The sequence below is a fragment of the Orcinus orca genome, chromosome 12, assembly GCF_937001465.1.
Source record: "Orcinus orca chromosome 12, mOrcOrc1.1, whole genome shotgun sequence".
Lineage (NCBI taxonomy): Eukaryota > Metazoa > Chordata > Mammalia > Artiodactyla > Delphinidae > Orcinus > Orcinus orca.
This window is the reverse complement of record NC_064570.1, coordinates 56,877,381-56,897,149: the sequence shown is the minus strand read 5'-3', so window position 1 is coordinate 56,897,149 and position 19,769 is coordinate 56,877,381. Positions and strand designations below refer to the sequence as shown.

Sequence of the window (19,769 nt, the reverse complement as noted above, 5' to 3'; positions counted from 1 at the left end):
GGACAGCTACATGTAAAAGAATGAAATTTGAACATTCTCTAACACCATATACAAAAATAAACTCAAAATGTATTAAAGACCTAAATGTAAGACCGGATACTATAAAACTCCTAGAAAAAAAACACTGGCAGAACACTTTGACATAAATTGCAGCAATATTTTTTTGGATCCACCTCCTAAAGGAAATAAAAGCAAAAATAAGCAAACGGGAGCTAATTAAACTTAAAAGCTTTTGCACAGCAAAGGAAACCACTGACAAAACGAAAAGACAAGCTACTGAATGGGAGGAGATATTTGGAAATGATGTGACCCATAAGGGGTTAATATCCAACATACAGAAACAGCTCATCATCAAAAAAAGAAACAACCAATTAAAAAATGGTCAGAAGAACTGAATGGATATTTTTCCAAAAAGGAAATGCAGAGGGCCAAGCGGCACATGAGAGGCTGCTCGACATCTCTAATCATCAGGGAAATGCAAATCAAAACCACAGTGAGGTATCACCTCACACCTGTCAAAATGGCTATCATCAAAAAGACCACAAATAGATGTTGGCGAGAATGTGGAGAAAAGGGAACCCTTGTGCACTGTCGGTGAGAATGTAAATCGGTGCAGCCCCTGTGGAAAACAGTATGTACGTTCCTCAAAAAACTGAAAATAGAACTAATATATGATCCTGCCATCCCACTCCTGGGTATATATCCAAAGAAAATGAAAACACTAATTCGGAAGATACATACACCCCAATGTTCATAGCAGCATTATTTACAACTGCCAAGATACAGAAGTGACCTAAGTGTCCATCGATAGATGAACAGATAAGGAAGATGTGGTGTATATATACACAATGGAATACTACTCAGCCATAAAAAGATGAAATTTTGCCATTTGCAGTGAGATGGATACACTTGGAGGGCATTATGCTAATGAAAATAAGTCAGAGAAAGACAAATACTGTATGATATCACTTATATGTGGAATCTAAAAAGTATAACAATCTAGTGAATATAACCAAAAGGAAGCAGACTCACGCATATAGGGAACAAACTAGTGGTTACCAGTGGGCGGGCAATACAGGGGTGGGAGAGTGGGAGGTACAAACTACTGGGTGTGAGACAGGCTACCAGGATATATTGTACAACACGGGGAATACAGACAATATTTTGTAATAACTGTAAATGCAGTGTAACCTTTAAAAATTGTATTAAAAAAAAAGGACTAATAGGTATATGCTCCTCCTTAGAATGGGGCTGGCTTTGGTAATAGCTGGAGATCATGGCTCAGTTCCCCAAGACACCTCAAAGTTCCTTACAGAGATTTAATACTCAAACAACAAAAGGTTGCTTTAGTACACCGAGGAGAAAAAACCCTGCACATTCTTCCACCTTAGTATTAACGTTAGGCAAATGCTGAATCCCCCTTTACCTCTTAACCGTCTTCTACTGGGCATGCTACCTATCAGACAAAGCTAGGATGATTCTAAGTCTATGGGAACAAATAGGTGGAGGCTGACTCCATGCACGAGACTTTCTCCTACTAAGTTAAAATCAACTTCAATTGATTGCTGACTCAGAATTCTTTGTCATCCAGCTGTGAGAGTGGAAATATGATTCCTAGCATTGCACTGATTGATGAAGTTACACCACAAATAAAACCTTACCATAATTAACAGAAACTGTGGGGTTGTCATTTATTTATAGGAAAGCAGGCAATGAGTGTGGTTTTAAACGCATTTTAACCGAGGTGCCACTATGAAGCAAGGTGAGAAGCCCAGGTATAAATGAGCTCTGGAGAGAGAGTATGGGCTAGGGATGTGGACTCAGATATCCTGGGCACAAAGCGGGCAGCCAGAATAGTTAAAATGAGCACCTTTGGGGCAGAGCTGAGGATAGCAGAGCGGCAGTTACCTGGAGATAAGATGAGGAAACGCAGGAAAGACCAAAGGGGTAAGAGCATGTAAGGGACTCTTAAGGGCACTACTGAAATAACTGCTTACAGTGGTCCTTTGTTAAGCATGTACTATTTGTCGGATACTCTGATAACCATCTTATGAAAGTTACTGAACGAAAACCCATTGTACAGATGAAGACATTGTGGCTCAGAGAGGGAAAGAAATATACCTAAAGCTGCATAGCTCTGGTTAATTGGTACAGCTGGGATTCAAATTCTGGGGAGCTTGACTCCAAAGTGCTTGCTTTTAACCAGAATAGGACGCTGCCTATAAAGTTCAGGATGAGAGGAAAGTGTGTGGAATTCCATCGGGCCCTAGATTAGAACAGAAAATTCCTTGATGAATGTGCTACAAGATAAAATGAGACTTTGAGAAGGTTTCCCGACAACACAATGTTTAAAGCAAACAATAAGTTTGGATGAAGCATAAACAGATGTATAATTCATGAACACTTGATACTGGTTTGAAGATGGTGTGGTATACTAGAAAGAGGCTTGGCCTCAGAGGTTAGAGGCTTGTGCCTTTAAATTAACCGTAAGACCTGAGGCAAATGACTTAATGGTATTTGTTTTTCTCATCTAAAAAATTTTAAAAACCAAGGAGTTTGATTAGGCTTGTGTCTATCCTCTGTAAGCTTTACTCTTTCATCAATAAAATGCCAATATACTCACACTATAGTGTTGCTTGTTTTTATAAAGCTCACTTTCTATCTTTCCAGATGGACTGTAACACCCTTGGAGTTAGGGGCAGAAAAGCCTAAGTCAAAAGAGAAGGCAGTCTACAGTAGGCACAGAATAAGATGAAGAGACAAAAGACCCTCTTGGGATCAGAAGAGGGTTCCACTGCTGGGGCGTGTGAGCAAGGGCCTCACAGAGAAAAGAGGCTTCAGCAGGTCACTGAGACCCCACACAAATTCACTGGAGAGAGGGAAGCTCTGAAGGAAGAGAATGGAAATTGATAGCACTCCTATCACAGGGTCTCAGTCACCTCTTCGAGTTGGAGGTGATGCCTCCTCCTGGGAAAAAGCACTGTAAAGGAGCATGAAAAGGTCTGGAGTAAGTACTGGGGGAATTAGTGATGTGAATAAAAACCAGAGCAGTGTTGAGTCTCAACAGCATGACTTTGAAATAATAATTATAGAAATTATTAGAAACAAGTAGAAATTGTAGAAATAATTAGAAATGTTTTGTGATTGTTTCCGACAATAACGAGTAGGATTAATTTGGGTGTGAAAGCAGAGAATTCGGATGTTGAGATTTTAGGTTACTGGTGACATCACTGTTGAAATGGACAACTCTAGGGCCAGTGACAAGTGAAGACACAGGGGACTGAGGACTGGACCGAGGGATCAGGGAGGGGAGGAGAGATGCCCGGCTGATGAGTAACAGAAACGTTCAGTCAAGCTGACAGGTAAAGAAGTGAGGTGAGAGAGGAGAGTCAGAGGGTGATACCATGGAGGTGATGGCAAAAGTGGTGTGGATATAGTAATGATTAGAGCAGAGGAGTTTGGGATGCATGCGATTACAGTGTTGAAAAGGTCATCTGCTGAAGCCACTCTGGTGACCGCAGGAGCTGGAATGGAGCTGAAGGCTGTGAACTGGGGTTTGAGGAAGGTGGGGAAAGAGATTCAGACTTAAGAACACAGATGAAAAAGGAATCTTACAGACACAAAGTAAAATATACACGGGTAAAAGAAGGAGGAATCTGAGAAGAAAGACTGGAGAGCTCTGAGGAGGTAGACTTTGATTATTGGCAAAACAGGAAGAATGAGTCAGCTCAGGAGTTTCACAGGGAATGTAGAAATGAGGTGGTGTTTGCGTCTGCCTATGTCTGACTGAGAGCAACAGAGGGAGGGAGAGAGAAAGAAAGGAGAGACGAGATGGGTGAGGAGAGAGAGAGAGGCAAAAACAAAGAGGGGTACACATACTCTACACAGCCCAGACCTCATCCTCATGTGGAACTCACAGGGCAAACTCAAGAACCCGGCTTTGTGCAAAGGTCAAACCACCACCACTACCCCCACCAGAAACAACCTGCCCCTCATCCCCACAATCAAAATGAACTAGAGTTCAGAGAATGGACACTCTCTGGAAGAGAATTTTTTAGGCTGTAAGGGTCCTGAAACCAACAGCATGCTTTTTGACTTGAATACACCTCATGTCCTCAATACTTACTGTGAATCGACTTCAAGAATTCCCTAAGCATATCAAGCTGGGTCTTGGCATTTAAATTCAACCACATTTCATAGTGATGTTAACTATTTCTGCAAAGGATAGATTTATCCAAATCTACAGATATTTCCCTTTGTTTTCTGCTACTGTAGATTATACTTAAAAATGCAAGCTTGACAATATATCTGTGTTTTGTATCAAATACATTTCATTCAATTATTGTGAAAAGCAGCAGTGAAATATATACAAACTGTACAGACAGTATGCACATGTAGTGTGATGAAAATATTTGCACAGTAGTGTGCAGACTATAAAATACTTTTGTAAATAGCTCTTAATACCAAGTATGAGGCAGACATTAGTACTGTCTCCTTTTCACAGATGGGAAAACTGAAACTCACATAAGTCCAGTGACTGTAATCGCAATGGTGAAAAGTGGTAAGTTAAGACTTGATTTTGGTTTTCTAATTTCATTTTCTGTGCTCATCACACTACAGTCTACAACCTCTGAATGATTTACATATACCCTGTCTTATTTCAAGGAGGATTTAAAGTGGTTTACATCTATCCTTTTTTTCCCTACCTAACAGAAAAATGCAGACTCCAGACAAAAGCATTATGCATTTAACTGATTATTGTCTCTGAACAAATTTTGTCAACAGGATTTTTGAAAACCTAAAATTTCAAAATAAATTTTAATCCACCACTTGGTTATAAAACTACATCTTAATATTTGATATGCAGGCATTAAATATCTTTTGAAACATAAGTGAATTCTGGGTTTAAAGAATCCAAGTTACTGTGACTGAATTAAGTCAACTTCACTGCAAGGAAATAGCAACACTGACTTAGGTCACTAAAAGAAAAACTATCATTTTCAATGTGCATCAGGAGGCATGTTAACAGATGCATAATGAGATGTAGCTTTAAGATCCATTGTTAAAAACTTTCTAAACTTCAGTTTGCAAAGTCTGTGAATTTAGTCCTCAGTCTCTTCCAGCTGTGGCTGTAGGGTGAGCATATGGAGCAGTCAGAGATGCTCCCACCTCTCTGCTCCCTCTCAGCATCTTGATGACCTGCATTCTCTCTTCTTCCTCCCTTTAGCCTTTCTCCTCTTCAAGGAAACTTTCTCCTTTTCCTCACATCTCCTGATAGTCATCCTAACGTATCTAGTGATAGTGTAGGGACTGCAAAAACCACATGAAAATAAGGTCATGAGGAAGGTTGAAATGGCTAGAAAATGTTGCTACATTTGTTCAAATGAAATGACATAAACATAATACATGGTCAGAGTTGAAGAGAAAGACTTATTTAGTCCAGAATGAGAAAAAAAATTTCATTAATTTATAGAAACCAAGTTGTTACTTATGGAACATCATGAAAGTGCAAAATACTATGGAAAGATCATCAAAAACAATGAAAGTGTGAGAAACTCACAGCCAAGAGGAGCCTAAGGAGACATGACAACTAAATGTAATGTGGTGTCCTGAATGGAATCCTAGAATAGAAAAAGGACATTAAGTAAACTAAAGAATTCTGAATAAGTATGGACTTTAATCATAATATATCAATAAAGATTCATTAATTGTGACAAATGTACCATATTGATGTGAGATGTTAATTACAGAGGAAAACTGAGTGTGGGATATACAGGAAATCTCTGTACTATCTTTGTAACTTTTCTGTAAGTCTAAAACTATTCTAAAATACAAAGTTTACCTGAAAAAGAAACTATGGAAATTCATCCTAGGCAGCCTGTTAAAACATTAGTTGTTAGACATCTGCTAGAAACTGCACTATTTAGTTCAAGAGCTCCCGGAAGTTTTACAATGATGGGAAAACCTGAAGAAAAGCTTTCTTGACAGAAAGGCACACTCCTTTAAAGGTTCAGGTCAGCTGCAAGTAATGATACAATATTTTGTCAATAATTAAAATGCTATAAGTACATTTACAAGAATCTTTTTCAATAGCAACAGTTGTTCACAGTAACTTTCTCCTGAACTTTTACCCCCAGAAGGTTAGCATTCAGGAAGCTCAGCTGCTGTCTAACAAACTTAATTAATCAAAAAGTCATTTCCGAGCTGTAACTATGAGTAAAAGCGCTTCAAGTGTGCTAGCAAGCCTACAAGTTAATCAAAATGCTAATGCAGTACAAATTAAAGTTGTGATTAACATTTCACAGTAGCTGCTTAAGTGAATTGATCACACAAATGGGTTAAGCATTACTCATTTCCTACAGCCCCAAACGGGAAAAGGGTTGTTATGTGGGTATGAGGAGAAGAGCTGGAGGTAGAAGGATCCTTCATAATAGCATCATATCATCAATAAACCAGCACCAAATTGTCACTCAAAGGCTTACAGGTAGAGTCATCCAGGGGGAAATAGCCTTCCAAATTATATTATAGTCCTTGAAGGGAGATCACCTGTAAATCCACACGAGTAAGTGAAGGTGTTTTACACCTCAAAATCCACACATTTGTGTTAGTTTTGGAAATGCTAAATGCATTAGCTCTGTGTTGCGTCTGTAGTGGGGAATGGTGCTTTGTTTTAGGTGTTTTGGGTGTTCTATTGTGGAATTAAAATGTAACTTTGATACAGGATAAAATAAGCACTAGCTGGATGATGATTCTGCACCACAGTGCAGATCTTTGCATCTGGAAGAATAATCACTCAGGATTAAGTTCATTTAAAATTATTTGTTTTGAAATACATATCCATTAATGAAACCTCACTAGGCTTCTATGGCAAGATATGAGCTCCTGGCAGTCTTGCTAGGAAAGCAGCCTGAATTAGACTTCCCTGTCTCTATGAATTTGATAAGGTCACATGAATGTTTACAACAAACAGACTACATTTGTTAGTAGACAATTCAGATTTGGCAGATAATTTTAAAAACATTGTGAGAATCCACACACAGTAAATCTCCCTTTTCAATCCTCTCTTAAGAAAGAACTAGAAAGGAAAAAGTGAAATATTTATTCATTCCATTCACCCATGATATATTGAGAACTATTATGTGCCAAGAATTATGCCCAAGTCACCTTAACAGTCAGTGACACTATAAATAGTTATTGATGAGGTTCCAGCATATTTTGAATATGAATCAGAATCCTCCAAATGTATGCTCATAGTATTAATATTCCTTGAAACATACCCATAAAAATATAAAAGATATATTTAAAACTTAATAGTGTAATTTTCATCTTAGGATCCTTTAACGACTTCAGTTGCAGAAATGAACTCTTTGTAGATTACTAATTATGTATAATCCAATTTTGGAAGTCTAAAAATTATTTATTTATCACCCTTCCATCTTTTTCTCAAAATGATTTGAAGAAGCTTTCTGAAGCCTATTGTGCTCTACTGTCCACTTAAAGATAAGCTTTTCATTTGATCTAATCATAATAATTATAAGCATTTAAAAAATGTGAAAGGATTCTACTAAGAATATACAGGAGATTTTATCTACCATTGCTACATCAAAACATTTCTTACAAGTATCGGATTAAGGATTTGACCAAGTACTTCTTTTGATAAGCTCAGCACCACCTGGACTATTTTCACTGCTAACTGTATTTGACTCTATGATTCTAGAACTTGTTCATTTAATTGACACTGACATTCTTCAATACATTTAATTTATAGCCCACTGAGCCTGTGCTTAGTGCATCCATAGGTAAATACTCCTCAAAGGTTATGTTAGCCTTGCTCCATGGCAGTTCTATCTCCTGGTATCATCAAATATTTCTAGCTTTTTAATCTACTAAAAATGGGGATCATTTGTTAATAGAAATATAGACCCAGCTATAGTCAAAGTATCTCTCAGTTAAAATAACCAGATCAATAAAAAATATTCATATCATTGTATCTTTTGCTTCCCTTATCCTATTCTTTTCTATTCTCAGACTCTAATGTATGCATACATTCATATCTTAAGTTTATTGATTAAAATACTTAAAAAAATAGTTTGAAGACACAATGTGTTTTCAGAATAGCTGTGGGTTATAGAAAATATATGATACTAGTTATCTGAAATGTAATACACTTTAAGTTTATCAGAAACTGTTAGAGAGATAAAGAGGTCAAATTATTGTTTTGAAGTTTGGGCTAAACAACAACCCTACCAATAAACTTTTAGGGATTCGGTTTTGCAAATTTACGAGGGTTTTCTGAACAGAGGAAAGCATGCCAGTTCGTACATTTCCCCCCTTTCTCTATTTATGCAGCTTATTAAAGTTATTTTTTGACAAGCACCTTTTGTGACAATTGATAAATCCTATTGGAACATGATAACATTAATTTGAGTGGTATATGAGTTACATACTATCTTGTGTGAAAGAGAAGAAAGGCTGGAAACTTAGTTGTTCAAAAAAACTTGGGCCTTAAAGAAAATGATGTAAAATGACAGCTCCTATATTAAAGTCAGATGCAAGAATTTATGAAACAATGGAAACTTACCCACCAGAACATAGCTCCTTAAAGGTCTTCCTTTCAGGCACTGAATCACCTAAATTATTTTCAAAGCCAGTCTCCTGGTTTACCTTTTGCCTACTTCCATTAGTGCAATGGAACATGAATTCAATCTATATAAACATGTGCCTTGGTATACAGAATACAGAACTTCACACTCCCTCAATAGTAAAGAGGAGATGTCTGTTATCTTTTGGGGGAATTGGTAGTTCTGTATCTTGGGACAGGGAATCTCTGAAATTGCCTATTGTTACTAGACGTTTGAAGTTTTTCAAAAAGGACTAGGGGGATGGACAAAAGCTGCCTCCAGGGGAGCCCCGCTAGTGGTGGTGGTGGTGGTTACCCAGTGAAAGAAGCCCAGAACCTAACCTAAGCAGAGAAGGCAAATGGTGAAGAATGAAAGAGGAACATAAAATGTGTGTATGTGTGTTGTAATAGTAAACCTAAGCACAGTCATTATAGTGTGCATTACTACTTATTATTAGGAGTATCTTATAATTATTATGGCATTCCTTTTTCTTCCTGTGGTTGTATCAGCGATCTGATCTTCCCCCCCATTATTTCCAATTATTGTAGTTTTAGGGGAGACTCTGAGGAAGTAAATGGCTAATTCACTGCGTTACCTAGCATGATATAAAAACCTCGAGAAGGATCATAAGCAGCTGAAACAAAAAACATATCAACTGGACACTATAGAGTGATATAATAAAGCAATTACAAATAACAGTCATATTAACAAGTCCCTCTTGGAAACTGGTTAAAGTAATTATAGGCAGACTGTTGAAAGGGAACTAGAGTAATTAAAGGGAGGTGACTTGAGTATACATTGAAAAGAAGGGATTAATTAAAAAATATTATTCATGTTCTAGTGGGAATTCTTGGTCTAAAAAAATGTAGAAATTCCTGTGAAGTTCTCACATTTTAAAATAAATCCTGACTAGGCCATGAGTACAATTTTTAGATCCATCTTTACAGGGCAAAGGGAACCCAGTAAGATAAACTTTTATTGTATATCCAACCTATGCTGAAAACTGTTCTTCTTTCTGCTATGATCTTGGGAAAGTTACTTAGTCTTCGTCTGTAAAATAAGGAAAATAATTGTACTGCTTCCTTGGATTATTAGGGCAAATGAGTCTATGCAATACGAAGCAAGTAGAACAGAGCCTGGTACAAGGAAAATCCTCAATAAATGTTCACCAGCACCACTGTTAATGATGGCCTGCCTTATGGACCGTCATTAAATAGCAATTTTTTGGTGTGGAGTACAGGGATGGTATGCAGTTCTCCAAATATTCTGGTTGAATTTGGTATTTAATATACATTAATTCCAATTTCAATTTGGAAGCATAGGTTTCCAGAGATCTTTCTAATCAATCTACACTGTCATATTTCTGTGTGTGTGTGTGTTCTTTCATGAGGTGTATCTTGTAGTCGTTAAGAGTATTACTGTGCACACAGATGTTTTGATCTATTAAACTTAGGCTGCAAGGTAGATAGCATTAGCTGAAGGGTAAAATATGGCCTCTACTATATCTGAAAGCAACTTTCCAGAATTAACCCAGCAAACTGACAGCACAATTATACTTTGAATCACACAGCCCTTTGGTCCTCAGATCACTGAGTCAGCTCCTCGAGCCATGGTTTCCCTTTCTTCCTTAAACATCTGAAAGTGTCCAGTTACTGGGCAGTTTTGCTGTAGATACCACAGAGGAGGTAGTGGGCGTGGCTAAGATATAAACCTGTACTCTTATACTATTTGGCTTGGTATTTAATTATTTTTCACTTAAACGAAGATGATTTTAACGTAAAGACTTAGGGCGCTTATTAGAAAAGATCAGAGCTATTAGAGCAGGATTTAAAGTCCTGGTATCTCCATTTGGTTTCAGCATGGACTGCCTCAAAAGATCACCTTTTAACTAAGTTATTTGACTTCTTTGAAAACCAATTTCTTTGTCCCTTGATTAAAAAAACAGTGTGGGGCTAATCAAAACACCAGACACTTTTCATCAGTTCTGACTTTGCCATCAAATTTGAAAAATTTAGGCAAATCACTTTAATTTTTGGTATTTCTTATGTATCATCTTCCCATAAAAGCTAACATAAAGTTTTTCTTGGGTACATCTGGCACACAAAATATGTCACATCATTTACTACATATTACAAATATATTTTAGAGTTAACATAATCAAGAAGAGGATCTCAAAGACTAATGGCAAGAATAATCAATTCCATAATTGCTCAATTTATAAACTAGTGTATTTTAAGCAGGTTTAAAAAATTTGAGATATGTACAGAAATTTTTACTCTTATTTTTGTTGGGTGGGATGGAGATGGAAATGCTAGTAACAGTAAAATATTAAGAACCATGACAAAAACACCTTAAACCCAAAAATGACATAAATGACCTTGATACATAATTTCAAATGGGTACAAGAAGAGAAGGCAGGCTATACAGTGCATTCTGACCTCAAGCCAGAGTGAATAGTACTAAAACAACTATGTTTTTCTTTTGTAAAAGATTCCCCAGGACACGGGTAGTCATACAGAGTTTTCATAATCTAAATGGTAGCTCATGTAAAAGGTGCATTTCTATAAATTAAAGGGAATAAAAAAATTAGAGTTAAATGACCATGAAAAAGCAAAGAAGTAAAAGAATTACTAAGAATGAGGAGACTAAGATAGACCTAGTTCGAGTCCTCAAATCATTGTTTACTTTATAAATATTAACTAATGTCCCACTCTTGTAAGGTGTTATTTTTACTCAGACAGCAGGGGTTCAGTGACTTGCCTAAGGCCTTATACTAAGGCTCTAAGTAGCAGAGCTGAATTTATAGTAAGAGCTGGTGGCACCGAGTCCCATACACAGAACACAAGGTCATGCTGATGTCCCATGAGGGCAGTAGCATAATTTTCAATCAGCCAGCAGGACGGCAGCTTGGAAAACTGCTTGAACCAATGCTTTCTAGGCCAACAGTATCCATGTATCAAATGAGAACAATAGGGTACAATGATGAAAACTGTCACTCAGTCATGGGAAATTTTATCAAGTCACGACTTCCCCCCCAGATTTTCCATTAGCAACCCTAATATTCTTTCCTCTTCCTGACTTGTTACTTTTATCACAATCTTACAAAGAAACTGCAGGAATGAGAGGATTTAGGATATGAAGCTGGTTGCCATCTCTTTACAACTAAGTTTCTTTCCAGGTGGCTTCTGAAAAGCCAAATCCATATTTATAAGCATAACTAATGTTATAATTTACACTAAAGGAAAACTGCACACACAATGTCTGACAACAGGGAACTAATTAAGTAAACTATGACCTTCTTATGAAGAAATATAGTGCAGCCATTAGAAACTATGCTTGAGAAGAATATTTAATGTTGTAAATTATTAAGTTAAAAAAGGTTATAAAATAACATGATAAAAATGTGCAAAGGAAGAAAGTGAGAGAGCAAGTGTGTATCTGTGTAAATGCAAAAAGAAAAAGAAACTCTGAGCCTCCAAAGACAAAAAAGAACTATACACAACTACTGTAGTTAGTAAACTTGTTTTTGTCCAGGAGTAAGTGTTAGTCATTCTAAAACTACATCAGGAGTATGCTAGAATGGAGGATTAAGTAAACATATTTTGATTAATGAGAGCCAAGTTTCTCACGGGTGAAGAAAAGAGTTACAATTTAAAAAAGGGGAAGGCTAAAATGAACCCTTGGTGTTAAACTGGAATTAGAGGTATTAGAATGAACTCATGGTTTTATGAATACAAATGTTTTCCACATACCCAAACACACACACACACACACACACACACACACACACACACACAGCTAAGCAGATATACAAATAGATATAGATGTCTATGTATACATACTTATATTTCCTAGCTTTGCCCGCTGAGGGGGCCAGAGGCAATAATATCCAGGCAGTGATGGAGTCAACAAGCACCCAGATTTTAGTCTCTAAAACCACTCTCTAATAAAAACAAACACTCGTGAGCCTATACTTATAAACAAATAAATAAATGAATGAATAAATAAATGAATAAAGTAAATAAATAAATGAAGGAAAACAGAAATTCTGGGAATGATGGGAATAGAAAATCACAGTAGTAATAATTGTTTCAGGCAAAAGTCACCAATGGATGATGAAAATAATGTAGGAAAATATGATGAGAAACAGGATAACTGCATAATCTCAAAGTGTATCACCACAACATATTAGTTACAAAAGGAAAAAAAGTAATTTTACAGTGGAGAAACCTGGCAGACACCACCTCAAGTGTACAAAGTTAACATCCCCGGTAATAACACATCCATGTCACAAGTATCCCGATATGATACGCCGAGAGGACAAAACATCACTTCTATGGTATTCTTGACAGTAATATATAACTTCAATGTAATTATGAGGGGATATCAGGCAAACCCAAACTGATGGATAGCTCTGTAAGATACCTGGCCAATACTCCTCACAAGTGCCAACGTCCTGAAAGTCAAGGAGACTAAAGCGGACATGACAACTAAATGCAATGTGGGATCCTGGACTGGATCCTGGAACAGAGAAAAGCATTAGTGGGATAAAATCCAAATGGACAAAACTGGAATGAGGTCTGTAGATTACTTAACAGGACTGGATCAGTACTGAGGCAAGATGTTAACATTAGGGGAAGCTGGGTGAAAGATATATGGAAATATCATCGTACTATTTTTACAAACTTTTTATGTCTGAAGTTATTTCAAAATGAAAAAATTAAAAAAATTTTTTTGAATTAAAATAAATTAATTCATTAACAAAAAAAGAGCCTCATATTGATAGGGGTGAAGATATAATTACTGTGAATGACTTTAATTTTAATACATTGTTTTTCCAAATTTCTACAATGAAGTGTATTACTTTTATAATTAAACAGAAAACTATTTCTCTTTAGATGTTATTTAGAAGGAGTAAAAAAAATCAAGAAATATAAATATCCACGAAACTGTACATAATATCGAAATAGAGGCTAAAAGTACCTGATTGAATACTTTTCCCTTACAGTAAATTTAGAAATAGACTTCTTGTGAAACCGCTAATTTCTATTATTATATAGCCTTTGAATCATTATTAACTGAGTGGTGAAAAGGTATGCATGAGTCGATATACATTGTAACTTTTATATATGATATAAATATGTACACCTATTAAGTATACCTGTACGTATAAAAATTTAATTCCTTCTGCAACATCTCTCCAACCCTTCCCGACCCCTGAGTTCATTAACAGGTCAGTGTTTGAGGGGGAAAAAATAGCTAGAGGAAACACAAATGAGTATCCAGGGCCACAGCTAAAACTTTAGGAACTTTAACCTTCGTTTATAAAGTGTGACTAATAAAGAGTGGCAAACCATCTTCCTAGAGAGATAAACCAAGTGTTAGTTACAAAAAAGGTGTAAAAATAATTTACTTGTTTATTATAGCCTTATTTCCCTTCTAATTCCTGATAGTTTGTGCATACTCTATTTTATGAAACAGGCCTATTCTTTTAAATAATAAAATTAAGCGTTTTTTTTTCCTGATCATAAAATTGTTAGCAGCTCATTTGAAAACATTCAAACATTTCAGAAAAGCATAAAGAAGAAATTAAAAATCATCCCAAATGCTGCTACACAGAGACGGCTACTTAATCTTTTGGTCAATACTATTCTGGATCTTCTCTCTAGATATATTTTCATATATTTATGTAGATATTCTACACAGATACAGAATTAGTAAATGGAATTGTAATATTTGGCAGTGTTCTATAACCTGAAAGATGCTTGGGTTATGCCTAAGTCTTTAATTTTGCAAATGCCTATACACAGATCTTCACAGACTCATTTATTCTACCTTTAAAAACATCAGTCTTTTGAAAATCTTAAAAAATGCTTTTTATATATAAATGTCCAAAAAGCCATAATGTAGAAAATCAAAATCTCTTATAAGCTCAATCCTTTAGGCGTGCTTCTCCCACCCTGCTCCTCTCACAGTCATCTCCCAGCAAATGGCAGCTCCAGCTTTCCACTTGCTCTGGAGAAAAGCTTTGGAATCATCTTTGGCTCCTTGCTCTCCCTAAAAACCCTTGTCCAATCCATTAGCAGATTCTCCTTAAAAAAATATACAGGACCCAACCAATTTTCACCAGTCTCACCCATACCAACCTGGTCCAGCCACCATCATTTCTTGCCTAGCCTTACAGCTTTCAAGGTATAAAGTTCATTGATATGGTTTCAGATTCCACATTGCAACTAACTAAGGAATATAACATGTCAAGGTTTTGTATAGTATCAGAGAATATCTACAATTTTCTGAAAAGGCTATAAAAATACTCTTCCTTCTTTAAACTACATATCTCAGTGAGGCTGGATTTCCTTCATATACTTCAATTAAAACACCATATTGTAACAGACTGCTTGCAAAAGGTGTTAAACGAATTTAGCTGACTTCTATTAAGCTAGACATGAAAGATACTTGCAAAAATGTAAAATGCTATTACAGTTCTCACTAATTGTTTTGGAAAATAGTTATTTTTCATGAAAAATCATTACATAATAATGGGTATATTAGTGTTATTTTAAAATGAAGTAATAAATATTTGAGAATGTTTCCATTTTCATTAATATGGTAAATACTCATGGATATAGACACCATAACCATTAGTGAACCACTGCTCTACAGCTTCGCTCTCATTCAGAGTAAAATCCAAAAGACTTACCATGGTTTTACAAACTCCCTACGTGACCTGACCCCATTTTATCTATAATCTCCACTCCCACCCCTCTCTGACCTCATTTCTACCCACCCCTTTTCATCTTTTTTACAATGGCCGCCTTGGTTTTTCTTGAATATACCTAGTAAGTTCCTACAGGAATCCTGGCACTAGCTCTTCTTAGTGTTTGGAATAACCCCACAGCTCACTCCCTTCCTTTGTTTCTTAAATGTCACCTCATAAGAAAGACAGTCCCAGAATACCACATTAAAAAATAGTACAAAATGGCACCCTCCATCTTTCTCCATATATCCTTTATTATGCTTTATTATTATTTTAAAATAGCAGTGATCAACACCTGACTTATACATATATATATATATATATATATATATATATTTTTTTTTTTTTTCCTGGTATGCGGGCCTCTCACTGCTGTGGCCTCTCCTGTTGCGGAGCACAGGCTCCATACGCGCAGGCCCAGCGGCCATGGCTCACGGGCCCCGCTGCTCTGCGGCATGTGGGATCCTCCTAGACCGGGGCACGAACCCACGTCCCCTGCATCGGCAGGCGGACTCTCAACCACTGCGCCACCAGGGAAGCCCCTTGACTTATATTTTTAATTGTCTGTCTTCGCCATCTCTAGTGAAAGCCCATTACAGCAGGTTCTCTTCTGTTTGTTCACTGCTGTATGCTCAGAACCTAGCAAAGTACCTGGCACTTAGTTTACCTTCAGTAAATTTTGATTGAATGGATGACTAAAATTGTTATCTTACTGCATTTATATTTGCTTTTCCTTCAAAAATCCTTAATTTGAGTCACCAGATTTTTTCTCGACAATGCTACAATAAAAATCTTTAAATGCAAGTATATTTTATTCTAAAAAGAAAAAAAACAGAAAGAATGGGAGAAAATGTAGGTAATTGGAAATGACTTTCATACCTGACATACTCTGAGAGCTTGGTCCAACACTGTTTTGGTATCAGTGTCATAATCGGGGCAGGGCAGCATGGTTCGGCTGAGATGTGCCTGCAGTAGGAGATGAGCTTTGGTGTGAGGGCTGTCAAATGAATGAGGATTTGATTCCAACGGAAGACATTTTGCCAGTTCGCTATTCATATGATCTTCATTGTGTCTTACTGGCAAATCTGTGTATTCTTCTGCATCCTGAAAAAACAAACAAACCCATATATCTATAATGTACATATAAATGTACTGTATCAAAAGTATAATATTTAATGTACTTCTTAGCTTTAACTACTGACATTTAAAACATGCTTTAGAAAAACTGTAAAATAACCATATCCCTTAAAATTCTGCTTTGGTCAGTACTACTATTAATATTAAGCAAAAGCTAGTAATGTATAATACATCTGAAATTCATGAATGCTCTTCTTATTTATCCAGTCAACAAAAGCAATACAGATCCTAGTAAGCATCAAATGTTATGCTTGACAGTGGACCCGGGCAACGAACCAGAAACTGAGAGTTCAACAGGGAAAAACAAGTCCTGAAAGTGGAAATGAATGTTATGATATGGTAAGCACAGAGTGCTGAAGGGATATTCAGTTTGGGGACTTAGTTATTTTAGAAGGTCAGGGAAAGCGTCTTGGAAAAAGAGATATTTAAGTGAGGATCTATAGAATGAGTGGAAGAAATAAGACAGGGCTGGGAGAAAGGGGGATGAGGATAGGGTTGGTGAGATAAGAAAAGGGTGAAGACCAGGATCATTAACTTAAGACTTACTGTAATAAATTAGATTAAAACAAAATTGTTCAAATTTGGGGGTTTCCGGTTCCACATGCAAGGAGCTTAGAAGCCACCACTCCATCCTAACAAGTAAAAAGCTGAACAGGTTGAAAAAACCAACAACTCGTCTTGAATCCATGAGAAGGCAGAACACAGGGCAAACCGCTGCCTCCAAGATTGGAAACACAGGCAAATGCAGGGAGTCACGGCTAAGAGGAGCAGAGGCTCACAAGCAGAAAATGCCTTGGCAATCAGCGTCGAGGTAAGAAAACCTGAACTGTAACTGATGAATTGTGGGAGGTACAGTGCAGACAACTCCGAGAGCTAAAAACTCCAGGGGGACCCAGTCATAGGGGGCCCCCACAATACTGTGAAATTTACCTTTAGGAGCTCAACCAGATTCCCACAGTAAATATCAGAGAAAAATCGCCTTGGGCTTCTAGCAAGGGGAGGGGAAAAGAACCATCCTGAAATACGTTAGAGCACTCTGTCCTTCTTAACAAGGCCTGCTCTCAGGAGAAACTAGTTAACTGGAGCCTAACCCTGCTGGGATATATTATGAGAACCTAACTGACCTGGGGAATGGAAGTACCCAACTGTAACCAGCTCAAGCTTTGCGTGTGGGAGAAGGGAAATACCCCACTCCAGCTCACTCTAGCCATCCTGTCCCACCTAAGGGGTGAGGGTAGAAATGGCTGTGAAGTTCACAGCACAGAGGCACAGACTCACTGAAGACTTGGGACCTAATCATTGGACCAGAGAATATTTCCCCTACACCGCCATGCCCCACCTCACCACATTATTAAAGGCCTATTTATAGCAGTTCTTTTTACCCAGTACATTATGTCCAGCTATCAAGAAAATTACAAGGTATACCAAAAGGCTAAAAACACAATTTGAAGAAATAGAGCTATCATCAGAACCAGACATGGCAGGGATGTTAGAATTATCAGATCAGGAATTTAAAACTATGATTTATATGCTAACGGCTCTGACAGATAAAATAGACAGCATGTAAGAACAAATGAACAATGGAAGCAGATGGAAATCCTAAAAAAGAATCAAAAGGAAATGGTGAATACAAAAACACTAAAAGAAATGAAGAATGCCTTTGGTGAGCTTATTGGTAGACTGGACATGGTTTAGGAAAGAATTTCTGAGCTAGAGGATATATCAATGAAATTTCTGAAAACTGAAAAGCAAAGAGAACAAAGACTGAAAAAAACACAAGAGAATATCCAAGGACTGCGGGACAATGACAAAAGATGTAACATATGTATGATGGGAATACCAGAAGGAGTAGAGAGAAAGTAAGAGAAGAAATATTTGAAACAATAATGATTGAGAATTCCCCTCCTCTCCAATTAATGTCAGACACCAAACCACAGATCCAGGAAGCTCAGAGAGCACTGAACAGAATAAACAGCAAAAAAAAAAAAAAAAGAAGTTACACCTAAGCATATTATCTTCAAACTACTAAAAATCAAAGATAAAGAAGAATCCCTGAAAGAAGCCAGAGGGAAAAAACACCTTACCTATACAGGAACAAAGGTAAGTATTACTTCTGAATTACTCTCTTCAGAAACCATGCAAGCAAAAGGAGACTAGCGTGAAATGTTTAAAGTGTTGAGGAAAAAACCCCACCAACCTAGAATTCTATATCCTGTGAGATTATCCTTCAAAAGTGAAAGAGAAATACAACTTTCTCAGACAAATAAAAATTGAGTTAATTTGTTGCCAGCAGACCAGTAGACCTGCCTTGCAAGAAATATAAGAAGTTCTTTGGAGAGAAGGAAGATAATATAGGTCAGAAATTTGGATCTATATAAAGAAAGGAAGAACACTGAAGAAAGAATAAGTGAAGGTAAAAGAAAAACTTTTATTTTTTTATTGATCTAACAGACAACACTTTGTTCAAAATAATATTTTTGAACAATTATGTATGCTTACGTATTTTATATGCCTATGTATATGACTTGTCTTATATATAAGTGATATGAATGACAGCAATGATACAAGAGATGGAAGGAAGGAATTATGATTATTTTATTATTATAAGATTCCATACCCATTAGGTAGTATAGTATTATTTGAAAGTGGAATTTGATTACTTGTAAATGTACATTGTAAACTCTAGGGCAACCACTAAGAAAAGCAAAAAAAGAAGTATAGCTGATATGCTAAGAAAGGAGAAAATGGAATCATATAAACAGCTCAATTAAGACCACAACAGACAGAGAAAGTAGAAGACAAAAACAGGAACAGAGAACAAGGGCGACAAATAGGAAACAGTGAGAAATATTTGTTGAATATCCACCCTATGAGGGAGACAGACATTATTCAGTCACATAAATAAATGTGAATTTGATATGGTGACAAATACTATGAAGAAGAAATACATAAAAGCATGAGAGTTTAGCAAAGAAATCTGACCTAGTAAGGTCATAAAAATTTCCTGAAGGAAAAGGTAGATATGCTATGATATAGAGGATGAGCAGATGGTAACTAGATGAACAGAGACGTGAAGAGTGTTTTAGGAACAGTATGTAGTATATGCAAAGGCCCTATAATGGGGGGGAAAATGGTAAGTCCAAGAGACTGAAAAATGTTGTGTAAAAATAATTTCAACTGATGTAACATCTGAAAAAAATATCCTAAGTGAATATTTAGAACATTCTGTTTAACTGAACTGAATAAATAAACAA

General features: G+C 36.6%; 1 protein-coding gene across 2 annotated transcripts in view; it reads right to left on the bottom strand.

Moving 5' to 3' along the window:
• ASCC3 (activating signal cointegrator 1 complex subunit 3) overlaps positions 1–19,769 on the bottom strand; it is a 331,462-nt gene that overhangs the window by 13,202 nt on the left and 298,491 nt on the right. Inside the window, exon 37 of one of the 2 annotated variants that reach the window (XM_004264782.4) lies at positions 16,258–16,482. In XM_004264782.4, the coding sequence (XP_004264830.1) occupies positions 16,258–16,482 (225 nt within the window). Of the gene's footprint in view, positions 1–16,257; positions 16,483–19,769 lie in introns of those variants that run through there. The other variant, XM_033418760.2, reaches the window with a different exon arrangement.